This window comes from Eretmochelys imbricata, chromosome 5, assembly GCF_965152235.1.
Source record: "Eretmochelys imbricata isolate rEreImb1 chromosome 5, rEreImb1.hap1, whole genome shotgun sequence".
In the NCBI taxonomy this organism is placed as follows: domain Eukaryota; kingdom Metazoa; phylum Chordata; order Testudines; family Cheloniidae; genus Eretmochelys; species Eretmochelys imbricata.
Window position 1 is genome coordinate 85,189,150 of NC_135576.1, and position 14,104 is coordinate 85,203,253.

General features: G+C 41.4%; 1 protein-coding gene across 2 annotated transcripts in view; it reads right to left on the minus strand.

Moving 5' to 3' along the window:
- Positions 1 to 13,249, minus strand: part of SECISBP2 (SECIS binding protein 2) — a 54,721-nt gene extending 41,472 nt beyond the window's left edge. For both annotated transcript variants that reach the window (XM_077817427.1, XM_077817426.1), the window contains exons 1-5: positions 13,128 to 13,249; positions 9,993 to 10,129; positions 7,305 to 7,566; positions 2,606 to 2,732; positions 1,923 to 2,158 (exon numbers count right to left, since the gene is read on the minus strand). In XM_077817427.1, the coding sequence (XP_077673553.1) occupies positions 1,923 to 2,158; positions 2,606 to 2,732; positions 7,305 to 7,566; positions 9,993 to 10,129; positions 13,128 to 13,163 (798 nt within the window). In that variant the 5' untranslated portion in view covers positions 13,164 to 13,249. The remainder of the gene's footprint in view (positions 1 to 1,922; positions 2,159 to 2,605; positions 2,733 to 7,304; positions 7,567 to 9,992; positions 10,130 to 13,127) is intronic.
- Positions 13,250 to 14,104: the final 855 nt, after the last annotated feature.

Genomic DNA, 14,104 nt, shown 5'->3' on the forward strand with positions numbered 1-14,104 from the left:
ATTAATCGACAGGCAATGCCTTGCACAGAGGTGGTGGTTGTTGCCTTATTCCCCCCCCCCCAGTAAGAAAGTAGCTGGAGGGAACAAGGAGGGGATGGGCTACTGAAGCATCTTACTATGATAGATTCAACTTATTAGCAACTTTTTGCTGGCACCTGAGGGGTTGCTGTTATCCATCAGTTGCTAATAAGTAGGACTGTCAATTAATGGCTGTTAACTCATGAGCTTAACTAAAAAAATCAGTTGCGATTCAAAAATTAATCATGATTAATCACACTTTTAATTGCACTGTTAAACAGAATACCAATTTAAATTTATTAAATAAATATTTTGGATTTTTTTTTACATTTTCATATATTGTATTCTGTGTTGTAACTGAAATCAAAGTGTATATTATTTTTTATTAAAAATATTTTCAGTGTAAAAATGATAAACAAAAGAAATAGTATTTTTCAATTCATCTCATACAAGTACTGTAGTGCAATCTTTGTCATGAAAGTGTAACTTACAAATGTAGATTTTTTTCTGTTACATAACTGCAGTCAAAAACAAAACAATGTAGGCACTGAAGTTTTACAAGTCAACTCAGTCCTACTTCTTGTTCAGCCAATCATTAAGACAAACAAGTTTGTTTACAGTGGAGAGAATGCTGCCCGCTTCTTATTTACAACGTCACCAGAAAGTGAGAACAGGCATTTGCATGGCACTTTTGTAGTGGCATTGCAAGGTATTTACGTGCAGATATGCTAAATATTCATATGCCCCTTCATGCTTCGGACACCATTCTAGAGGACGTGCTTCCATACTGATAACGCTCGTTAAAAAAATAATGCATTAATTAAATTTGTGACCGAACTCCTTGGGGGAGAATTACATAAGAACGTAAGAATGGCCATACTGGGTCAGACCAAAGGTCCATCAAGCCCAGTATCCTGTCCTCTAACAGTGGCCAATGGCAGGTGCCACAAACGGAATGAACAGACAAGTTATCATCAAGTGATCCATGCCTTGTAACCCAGTCCCAGCTTCTGGTAAACAGAGGCTAGGGACACCATTCCTGCCCATCCTGACTAATAGCCATCGATGGACCTATCTTCCATGGATTTATCTAGTTCCCTTTTGAACCCTGTTATAGTACTGGCCTTCAAAACACCCTCTGGCAAGGAGTTCCAGAGGTTGACAGTGCATTGCGTGAAAAAATACTTTGTGTTTGTTTTTAAACTGTTACCTATTAATTTCATTTGGCGGCCCCTTGTTCTTGCATTATGAGGACGAGTAAATAACACTTCCTTATTTATTTTCTCTATACCACTCATGATTTTATTATAATTATTAATTATACGTCCCCTACTCCGTTTTACCCACATTCTGCCATATATTTCATGCTATAACAGTCTTGGATGATGACCCAGCACATGTTGTTCATGTTAAGAACACTTTCACTGCAGATTTCACAAAAACCCTGGGGGCCCCACACAGCCCCTTCCAGTACCCCTCAACTGGAGCTGGGTAGTTGTAGGGGTTTCTGTAACTCTACTCCGGGGGATCTCTTTTGTTTTGTGGGTGTTAACATACTTGTTGGCAACTATTTTGAAATAAGTTACCAAAATAATTGAAACTGGAGTGATTATATTGTGTTATTTTGACAAATAAAACATGCAGAATTTTAAAATATTGTGCACAGAATTTTTAGGTGCAGAATTCCCCCAGGAGTAATAGTTTAAATTCCTAGTCTACTCTCAAGCAATTGTCTCCTACTTTATTACAGTGACAGTCTGCAGCCTGCCCCGCCCTATCTTTTCCCCCTACAAGCTGTTTGTTACTTAATCACCCTACTGATGACACAAGTGGTTTAATGAATCACTAAACAAGTCATTTTATGAAATACTTTACAAGGCTCCAAAGTACAAACATCAACTAACCTCTGTGGTCACCAAAGCAGAAGTCTGTGTTCTCACTGGTTGTCTCAGGAGTGCAGTATTGCCTTCAGTTGAGCATAACGGTCCCCATTTATGTTTTTGTAGGTCCACTACATCATTGTTTCCCAGACTCTGCAACTTAGGGAAATCCGAAAGGGTAACTTCAAAAGCAGGTTTTGGAAGAGACTCGGTTTTTGGAATCTGTTTTGATTTCCAGTTCATGGCTTTATGAGACCTGTCTAATTAAAACATGTAAAGTCAAAGAAACGAACTATCACTAAATTATACCCAGATTTTTATGTCACCTCAAATGTCATGATATCCAAGCACACTGATTGTAATAGAATAGCTTTAGGTCAACGATATCTCATTTTGAAGATATTGGTACACTAATCATTATAATAAAGATGCAGAAAGAATAATTTAACAGTGAACCTAGGAGAAGTTGCTTGCCTAGGAAGTTCTTCATATCAATCTACCTTATGTTGTGGAGTCAGCAAATAAGGTTATTCATGGTCCTCTCTCAAAAAGGGAGTCACTCGAAGAAGTATTCTCCCCATACCCCTTGACTTGGCACCTCAAGATTCAGAAACATATAGTCACACTAAACTAGAAACTACTAAATAATTAACAATTATAATTTCTACTGCATATATTTTAACTAAGCCACATATTAGCACCTGTACCTGGTTTCAAAGCATCTCTGCCGTACACAGAAGTACGAAGTGAACTTCTATTTGCTGTTCTGTCTGATGACTCACTTCCATCAAGCCTTTTATTGTCCAATTTCTGCTCATCGCCTTTTGATCTCCTCTGTAAGAAACAATGAATTGGCAATTGAATAAGAAACAATTGAATAAATGAAAACCTTTCCAGAAGATTTTTTAGTTACACTTGGTCAGATCACTATATTTCCATTACCATAACTTAAGTTATACTTAACTAGAATAACCCTAAGAGTTTGGACTTTAAATTAGTACTAAAATAACCAACACAGTTTGAGGACCAATAAAAATCAGAGGAACTTCTTAGATTATTAAATCTGATTTACATTTTGTTATTTCTGCTATTTAGTTTTTGCATGTCTCACAGTTTGGACAACAAAACTACATTAGTCCACTTATTTGTAATCAATTGGACCTTGAGGTTCTCATTACACTTCATGCTAATGCATACTTAGGCTCTGATCCTGCAAGTGTATCTATATGGGTGGGCTACCGCACAAAGACAGGGTTTTACTGGAGTCAGCAGGGCTCAGCACTGGCGCAAGAGGCCAGCTATGTGGATGCAAAAAGAAAAGGAGTACTTGTGGCACCTTAGAGACTAACCAATTTATTTGAGCATGAGCTTTCGTGAGCTACAGCTCACTTCATCGGATGCATACTGTGGAAGCTCATGCTCAAATAAATTGGTTAGTCTCTAAGGTGCCACAAGTACTCCTTTTCTTTTTGCGAATACAGACTAACACGGCTGTTACTCTGAAAGCTATGTGGATGCAATTTCAGGACAGGCAGTCTGAGTTGCATGCTGCCTGCAAAATTGCTAACCTAACAAGTTCAAAAATCACAACAGACCAAAATCATCAAGAGAATGGCTTAACATCATGCTGTTTTGTGGCAGTTTTTCTTTGGTTTTTTAAAACATGTGTAAACTTTTTTGGGGACTTGCCTTCCTTTCTCAGGATTTCAGGAAATTCATCTTAAAATACACAAATAAAAAATCTCCATAGACTGGAAGACTGCCTCCATTTTTCTTTCATTGATGGGGGCATCCTTCTCCAAACACTAATCTCAGCTCCCTCCTCTATGCCTTCCCTTCTGTAGGCCCTTCCCTCCAATGGGTACCTCGCTCTACTTCAGCTGGCCATTGCCCTGTCCTGCTCCACTCAAGGACATAGTCCCCTGTTCAACACCTTTTTCACCATCCATGGAGAGTGGCTCTGCTCAGCTCTCCTTCTACCAAAGCACTACCTCTGACTCCTGCCAATCTCTGTCCCCCAGACTCTTGATACTGCTGCAGTCCACCTTCTTCTCCCTTCCATATTTCCCTTGCCAATTCTTAAGAGTGTGCAGCAGGGTTGACTTCCTGCAGGGAAAGGGAACCATACACACTCTTTGGATCACCTTTACACCTCTTGGTCCCCCACTTTCCTATCCTTGCTCACCTGTTTCTCCACTTGTCTCACAGATTACATGTCCCATGCTTGTTACAGTGAGAGTTGGTCAGAAAAATGTCGATTTTCTGGTCTGAATCATTTCCCCGAATCTAGAGTCAGCATTTCAGGGTCCACAGCAGCTCTGCAGAAAACTGTCCGCAACCCCCTGGAGTCGTGGCTTGAGCTTCCAGAGTCTGCAGCTCCAGGGCAGCCCTGGAAGACCCAGCTGAGCCAGGGTTTGCATGACTTCTAGGCTCTTAGCTCTGCATCAGAGAGCCTGGAAACTATGGGACAGGCTTAGCAAGCTGGTCAGTTGACCTGCTTTTATTAACCATGGTAATATTCCAGGGATGCCTTGATGTAGGCAGCGGCCTAGCATCTGGTGCCATTCTTTCATTTTTTAGAACTTGATTTCATTGTGTTTTGCATTTTTCCGAGTTAAAACAACTCATTTAAGTAACTTGTTTTTTGCAATTAGGGATAAGACTCTAAGGCTAAGTCTAGGCCTACTGGAGACCATAAAGTCTTACTCTTTTCGTTACTGTTCCAATAAATTACTGCTTTAAATATTTGATGAGTTATTTTTGGACTGGTCAAATGCCCACCCTACCATGGGAGCCGAATCTTGACCTGGGACTCGGCTCCTGGCTCTGCAGCAGCGAGTCTGCAGGCCTGAGAACTCCAACTCAAGCCAGGGATCTTAGGGCTTCCAGCTTCGCTGCCTCAGACCCAGAAGCCTAGATGCCCGGGGTCAGCATCCCAGGGTCTATGGCAGTGGTGCCATGCGGACTGTCCAAGCAGGGCTGGGAATCTGGAAGCCCTAGGCAATATGCATGGTGGGGCTGTTTGGGAGCCAGGGAGCACCAGCAGCTGCTGAGAGAAAATGACATTCTTATCATTGTCACCACTGCTATTGCTCCGCTGCAGTAGCTGAAATTGAAAAGAATGCTAATTTCACTTAGCAACTGCCAGTGCTGGGAAGCAAGTTTCTTTTTGGAAACACGGTGTGGTGGTATTTTCTGAAACTAAATTTTTTCAAGTTTTTGGGTGAGAAAAATTTCAATCTCAGTTGAAAAACATTTCAGATTTTTTGGTTTGGCCTCCAAACCAGAAAAATCAATTATTTGCTTAGCTCTAGTTAAAGTGAGCACAAGTAAGGAAATAGAGATTCGTTTTGCAGGTCAAAAAAAGAGAGCAGCAGCCTATGCTGGTAGCAGCTGGAACGGAAATCCAAACCCCGCTATTTAGTCTCCTACCTGTGGCCTTTGATGGATGCAGCAAGAACTGCAGTATCTCTTTAACCTCAGTCAGAAACCTTGAGATACCCACCAAGAATTTCTGGCGATATGGTAAGAGGACAATTTTAATGCCACAAAAGAAGTGGCAACTCACAAAAATACTGGGAGAACTGACAACTCAGTTCAGAGACGTGTTTATTTGTTCAAATATATATTACTCCTTGGGGAATTCTGCATCACCGCGCAAGTGCAGAATTAATGTCCACCACAGATTTTTCCTCCCGCAGAAGAACTGATTCTGACAAGGAGGCTAAGGGAAGCCATGAAAGGGGTTGCACTATAATTAAACCTTTCACCCACCAGGGTCTGATGTGGTGCCAGAAGAGAGAGCAACTGGCTCATAGGCCAGAGGCTGCCTTCCTCACAGCACCCTGCCCACAGAGCCAGGTAATCAGGCATGAGGCATGGGGGAGGGTGAACAGAGCAGGGCACACAGGGCTGCTGGGAGGCTCACTCAGACTGGGATTCAGAAAGGCCAGTGGTGGGAACAGACTGGGGTTGAGACACGGAAGCTAGTGGGGTAACAACATTGAACTAGGAGCTGAATGTGAGTGGGGGTGAGGGGCCATATGCAGATATGCCTGGCTAAATGGAGGTACTGGGACAGGGCAGATGTACCTGACTGAATGGGAGAGGCTAGGGGTCAGCCAGGGTCTGCATGGGGGAGGCTCCCTAACAATCCCCCGCCCTCCCAAAACCCACCAAAAAAAAAAAAAAAAACCTGTTCCATACTTCTCCCACCCAACGAGGCTCCAGGTTCACTTCCTGCCTCTTTCCCAGCAACTCAGCTCCTCCGTTACCCTGACTCCCCCAAGCTTTTGTACTACTTCTGAGGGGTGCAGGAAATACATTTCTGTATCACAGTTTAAATGAACTATTACTCACAGTTCTGTATCAGTATGCCTAGTAAGGAATCTATTTGTCAGAAAACATTTCCTGAATCCTTTTTGGGGTCTGTATTGTTAGATGTACTTGACGACAGGTATTTTGAAATAAATTAACAAACTAATTGAAACTGGCTTGATTATATTGTATTATTTTGACAAATAAAAGATGTGGAATTTTAAAATATTGTGCATACTTGAATTGTAAGAGTTTCATAGAAATACTTCTACTGGTCTTCGATTCTGTAAAAAAAAAATCTTGCTGCTACAAAAATCTAAATCTAGTCTATATTACTGCTAATAACATCTCTCTAAATGCTAAAGGAGTACTTGTGGCACCTTAGAGACTAACCAATTTATTTGAACATGAGCTTTCGTGAGCTACATCTCACTTCATCGGATGCATACCGTGGAAACTGCATAGCCTATTTCCCCTTGTTTTTTCCTAACCCTCCCCCCCCAGACGTTCTGGTTAAACTTGGATTTAAACTTGGAGAGTGGTCAGTTTGGATGAGCTATTGCCAGCAGGAGAGTGAGTTTGTGTGTGTCCGGAAAAAAAAAGGGGAGGTTGAGAGAACCTGGATTTGTGCAGGAAATGGCCCACCTTGATTATCATGCACATTGTGAAGAGAGTTGTCACTTTGGATGGGCTATTACCAGCAGGAGAGTGAGTTTGTGTGTGGGGGGGTGGAGGGTGAGAAAACCTGGATTTGTGCTGGAAATGGCCCAACTTGATGATCACTTTAGATAAGCTATTACCAGCAGGACAGTGGGGTGGGAGGAGGTATTGTTTCATGATCTCTGTGTGTATATAATGTCTGCTGCAGTTTCCACGGTATGCATCCAATGAAGTGAGCTGTAGCTCACGAAAGCTCATGCTCAAATAAATTGGTTAGTCTCTAAGGTGCCACAAGTACTCCTTTTCTTTTTGTGAATACAGACTAACACGGCTGTTACTCTGAAACCTCTCTAAATGCTGCTGTAGTAGCAATAGTGAACAAATAGTGATTATTCATTTTAAAGCTCACAGAAGAAGTTATTCACCTACCTTAGAAGTCTTTCTAGTCTCTTGTCTAACTGGACAAATTTGTTCGGCACATTCATTAACTATCCTGGAATGACTGTAGTGTTGAGAGTTGTTATAATTACACCGTGCACTGGCTAGTGAGTACATATTTGGTGCAGCATCGGATGAAGACAGCGAGCTGGAGTATTCACCAAGTGGAGTATATCCCATAACGCTACCAGATATATATTGAGAAAGAGATGAAGCGCCATTCCAGGACACATCTTCTGCACACATCTGTGGCCTAAATAAATACACCATTCCTTAGTTGAAGATTTTGTTCAATATCAAGGCAGGCATAATATTTTGCAAGAAAAGCATTGTCCATAATTTCAATTAAGTATTTACTCACTGCTTTCTAGATAAGTGTTTTAACTATAAAATTCAAGTTTTTCCTCAAACATGATTAAAATATTAATGTTTCTCTCCTTTTTACAGTTAAACTTTCATAATGGTTATTTAAAATTCAAAAACCACAATGATTCTACCTATAAATTATTTGTTACTGAGTTTCAAAACTATTCTGCTTTACTTAAAGTTATACTTCCCTATTTCAGCTTTAACAGTCGATGGAAAGTTCTTTATTATTTTGCCAGACTTCCTTGTGGTAAAGAGTGAGTTTAAACTAAAAGACAGAGAGGACTGAAAGTGTAATACAACTAAGAGATGTGTGTGAATGCACTTCGCTACAATAAAAGGAATATGAAGTACTGAAACTTGTTTTAAAATACAGTTTAAAAACAGGAGTATAAATATAGTACGCTGTAGGACAGAATTTATCCCAATAAAACACTATAGTAAAAGGTGCTTAGATCAGTGGTTCCCAAACTTGTTCCGCCACTTGTGCAAGGAAAGCCCCTGCTGGGCCGAGCTGGTTTGTTTACCTGCCGCATCCGCAGGTTCGGCCAATCACGGCTCCCAGTGGCCGCGGTTTGCTGCTCCAGGGCAATGGGAGCTGCTGGAAGCGGCAGCCAGTTTGTCTCTCAGCCCGCGCCACTTCCAGCAGCTCCCATGGGCCTGGAGCAGCAAACCGCGGCCACTGGGAGCTGCGATCGGCCGAACCTGTGGACGCGGCAGGTAAACAAACTGGCTCGGCCCGGCAGGGGCTTTCCCTGCCCAAGTGGCGGAACAAGTTTGGGAACTACTGGCTTAGATGGTAGATATTTGGGTTGTGCTTAGTGGCTAAAGGAAGCCTTAAATACAACTTCCGCAAATTCAACGTATCTGAAAGTTTAAAAAAAAAAAAAAAGAGGAAAAGGAAACATTTTCTAAATTGATATCAGTAAGGGCTCCACCACCCAGATCATGCCAAATTCTAAGCGGGCCTCTGAAAATGAAGACATTTCCCACAGAAATTACATTTACAGATGTAAAGTGAACAGCTAGCGGTGACAGTCTCAATTTGAGCAAACAAATGTTAGCTTATGCATATCCAATTTTAAAAAACAGTTTAGTGTGGCCAGAGTTTATAAGCTTGATGTTTTCCTATTTTCATATATCTGTTCAATTCTGTAATAAGCAGATACTTCAGATATGCAATACAAAAGAAGAAATGCTCTTTCTCTGGTAGTAAGAGTTGTTTTGACTTCAGCCTATCCTAATTTATATGGAGAAATATGCACAATAGTGTATCAACCATTAACCTTCATTTTCTGACTTAAGTCCCCAACAATGCAACCTTAATCACAATATTGGTGCTTCTCACTATGTCTTTAATTATATTCTGTCATAAATTAGACTTCAATTCAGCTCATCATTAAATGGATCAGAACAATCCAAAATACAGGCTGCATACAAAGAAAATGTTGTCACAATTCTGAGATCGCCCGTGGGAAAAGTCAGTTAAGGCATAAAAAAAAAAGAGAACACAATCTTTGGGGGTTTTTTTAAGGCAATAAATGAGTTGCAGGACACTGCAATTATGCCTAAAATGAAACCAATGCTTACCATTCTGAGAAACTAATAAAAAAGTTAGGACACTTACTGAATATCAAACCCAACCCTTCTAATTGTTGTTTTTTTCTTATCCTAATATACAGCATTAACAATCCATTTAGTAAAATCTACTTTTGGAAATCCTGAAAACTGCTACATTGAAAATAGATTTGTTTGGGGGTTTTTTGCAAGTGTATCTTATTCTTACTAGATTTACCTTTTAAAATAAGTTGTTTTTTTGTTTGTTTGGTTTTTTTTGGGTGGGGGGGGGAGAGCACCAAGGAAGGACCGTGAAGATTCCTTATATCTAGAATGAAGGCATTTGGAGAGGCTCCCCCTTCCCCATTCTCAAGGGTCCTCCCTTCCCCTTCTATACATAGACTATTATATGGATGGGAGAAACAATAGCTATCATTCTTCTACCCCAGGACTGAATGTGATTCCTTCCAGAGCCAAACACCACATCTGAATCACCTAGATTAGGCACTGCAGAGCAACACGACTCTTCCTTGTCCTTCTCTAGTGACTCCACAATACCAGGTCTTTGGGATCAACAACCTAGGTACCAAATCTATCACTCAGAGAGCAACGTAGAAGTCTAAACCACTGGGCAAGCACTACTACAGTTAGAAGAATTAAAGCATTAGAGGCTCCTACTGCAATTTTGAAAAAGTAGTCAAAGTCAAGGCACTAGAAGGTTAAAATTACCCATATGAGATTCAGAAAAATACATACTTATCCACAGACTGTTCCTGAACACATGGGTAGTATGTAGTAGGAAAGACGCATGCTTCTGAGGGTTCTGACCATGCCACAGTGACTGTCGCATATTTTGGGACAAACGGTTTGACATCTGCTGAGAACTTGAAGCCCTGAGAAACAAAATGTTTTTTGGATACATGCATTTTGAGATGAACCAAAAGTAAGTGGGGTGGAGGGGAACCAACCTTTTCTCTGGGAGAGCAAAACTGCACAAGAAAGAGCTAGTTTGTTCACTTGTTCTAATAATAATACTAATAGCTGTGAAACAACAAAATTCTCAGAAGGAAAGTGAAGGGGAAAACAACAAACAGCAAAGATTTGATTGCTTTGGAAAGTGATTTCCACATAATGCCTACATTTAACAGAAAATACACAAAAGAAAGCTACATTACAAAAATGCTAGGATCCTGCTTAACATGTGAGATGCAAAAATAAGAATATTCCATTTTCAGATTATACTGATTAAGTGACTAATCATCTCAGCAGATTATTAGCATCATTGTAAAAGCTGTCTCCAAAGGTACAGTAATTGTGACTGACTATAAGCATACTTTTTAAAAAATATGGATCAAACATTAAATTCTATATCTTTTTAATGAGATTGTCACAGCACTAATATATTCATATTGACATGCCCAATTTTGGAGGTGTTCCACATGCTGGACTACTACTGCCTTCAAGAGGCCTTCTGAATGTAAAGGAGGCTCCAAAGTTAAAACCAGAATGTATTTATTGATGTTACTTGTTGCTTGCACTTCATAGTTTGTGCTTGGACAAAGTACTATTTCATAATTCTATTCATTCTAATACATGCAGTAAGTCATTTTAAAGCTGATTATATAGGTCTTCATAACTAAGACAGTGGCATAACTTGCTTTATTAGTTCTCATTGTTAAAGCAGTAAAACAGTCAACTTCATGAACTGCTGTATCCATGCAAGGGCACATGGAGATTTGTTTATATAAATATTTCACTGACAGTAATTTCAGTGTTTAGAATGCACATGAGCACCCTCTTGTGGTTAAGTGTGCACCTGGAAATTTGAGGATTAAGGCTTTTACAACCCAACAGATAATATGGATTCTTGGCTTCATGGGTTTGTCAGGAAGTGTGTCCACTTCAACTGTTGTCAAATGTATCCTGGCCATTTAAATACAAAATATAGATTGCATTGGTGAGAAACAGGACATGAAATATGTACACACGAGTATAAAAACAAATCCAAGTTATTTTTGGAGTTAAAGCTTAGTTACCAGACAAATGAATAAGGCATAAATAATACCAACCATAAAAATACTTTTAATTTGGGTTGATCATTAATTTTAAGAACATCTCAGTCTGACTGGGAGATCTCTATGAATCTAGTGCCATATTGATTATATATGTACATTTTATATTTGACACACAACCTAGGGGGCATTATTCACAGAATGAATGTAATAGAAGACTATCCCATAGCATAGCTGACTCTTAAAAGTAATGGGTTCCTTTCATACATATTCTCTTATTCTCTCTCTCTCTCACACACTTCACCACACCTACAGTGTGTTTAGTCTCTTAACATGAGATTTTGGTTCTTAAGGTACTGGTGCAATATATTCACTGAATGCTTATTCAAATACATTTCCTGCTCATAACGCTGTAATGGTAAAAAGACTGATTTTAGTCAAAGAACTTGAAGCATTCTAAAGCAGTTTCCTTTAAGTATGCTCTAATATTGTATATACTTCTTTGAATTACTTGCTTCTCTCCTCCAGAAGTATCTGACAAAAATAACTATTTCAGAGCTTTGGGAGAAAAGTATATTTCACATATAGATCAGCACGTACAATTTAGTCTCCTATGCTGCACAAAATACTCACAAAAGGTTTTTAATCTTTGGGATAATTAGAACAAACACCATCTTTAAAAATTAATAAGATGTTTCAGTTACTACATAAGCTCCTGACTCTCCTACTATTTGTGGTTTCATAAACATATATTCCTTTTCATAAAAGTTTCTTTCTTCCTTGATGTTGCGTGAAAGCCTCACACAAACAACAGAGTCTTGATTCTGTAAAGGCTTATGCACTTATTTAAGTTTTTGCAGGATTGACATCTCAATCCTGCAACTGGATCTGAGGAGGCAGACCCCAACGCCTATGCAGAGAGCCATAGAGGTCAACAGTTGCATGGATCCAGCTGCAGAATCAGGGACAAACACTACTGGGACTAATCGGGAGTAAAATTTCAACACAGCTGCTACTCTGAAACCTGTCATACATGCTTGAGTGTTTGCAGAATCAATTAAACCCATTCCCAAGCAACACCAGCTACGCAGAAAAGAGCCATTTCTTTACACCAGAATAAGATTGTTCACACAGGAGGTTATACCAGTAGATCTATATGCACACTTTAGCTTACACCAGTATAACTTTCCCATATAGACAAGTTCTAAGACTTCACAAGGAAAGTGTGAAACTTATCACAGGCAAAGGACCTGCCTCTCCCACTGCAATCAGAGCCATATATAAGCAAATCCCTACACCTGGACATGGCTCTGCACACACACAGAGCTCACCTGCACGGATCTGATTGTAAGATCAAGGCTAAACAACTGTTAAAAGCACAAGAAAAAATTAAAGACAAGGTATCTCCCTGACCCGGCTCCCTTTCAGCTGCAGTAATACCGGCGGAGTACTTGCAGCAACAGCAGGTAAAGTATTTTCAGACCAGAAGTATCATTTCAAGTTGATGGTCCCTTTAAAAAGAAAGTCACTGGACTCAAAGGCCAGTTCGGAGCCCCTTAACCCGTCCCACGCAGGGCCAAGGCTGAGGCCGCCGCTGCTTCCCCCCCAGGGCAGAGCTGCAGAGCGCACGAGTCCGCAGGGCAGTCCAGCGCCGGGGGAGGTTTCCACCCGGCTCCCCGTGCAGGACACGGACCCCCGGGGGCAGGTCCGGGCGGCTGCTCCGCGGGGATGGTAAGTGACTCTCTCGGGGCTCCCCCGACGCCGCTGTCAGGAACTCGGGAACGGCATAGGGCGCCTCGGGGCCAGCGGTGCAACCAGGCCCCCGCTTATGTAACGGCTGGGGGGGCTGCGCGGCGCAGAGCCGCCTTCCCGCCCTTACCTCGCTGGCCGTGCCCGGCTCCCGCTCCGTGGCCATGGCTGGTCGGGAAGGGCAACAGCACCACGCGCCGCTTCGCCCCTTAACCAGCTCCCGAGTCTGACTGACCGATGACGCCCGCCAGGGGCGTCAGAAGGGCCGCGGCGCAGCTGGTTCTACGTCACCTTCCAATCAACGGCAGCAGCGAGGGACTGACGAGGAGCCTGTTGGTCTGGTCACGTGACCGCACTGCCCAACCTGCCACCCGAGAGTTTGGAGGCGGTGCGCAAGACTGGGTGGTACTCCCTGAAGCCTCTGGGTGGCGCGCTCCTGTGCGTGTGCCTCACGGAGAGCTGCTTGTGTTATTTTGTGAAAATAATCCATTTGGAATTATGGTATTTTTGTCAGTTTTCCAGGGTTTTCCTTCTTATCTGGCTCTTGCAGTTCATGGCCAAGTAAACACAATAGTGGTATTTTGTAGACTATTATAATTTAGAAATGCTCCCTTATGTGGGATAGTATTATGTGTTAGGATATAGATATTCAGGCCTGTCTGTAAACGCCTATACTGTAAGAATTTAAGTGTATTGTTATCACTTCGCTAGTTATAGAGGTATAAAAGAAAGAATCAAAATCACTGACTGTCAGTGTAAGGGCCTTCTCTTACGGTGACAGTCTGAGGCCCTGTTCTTAGGCTAAGGCCTTTAGCTAAGCAGCAGAGGCAGCCATAAGCTGAGAAGCAAACGGTCACATCCTCACATTCCAAACTAGTCAAGTTGAAATAAGGTGCTATTGGGCTGTTAGGTACAATCCTGTCCCGATAATGCCTATCACCTCCAGAGAAAGGGAAGCACCTAGAAGATGTAAAAGGAAACTTAGTTTGATAGCATCCTGTCAGGCAAGAACTCACTTATCAATAGACACAGCTGGGAAACCCTTATGTCTTTATAGATGTAGTTGTGAAATCTTCATTTCTGTGTTGTTCTATCATTGTAGTCCCC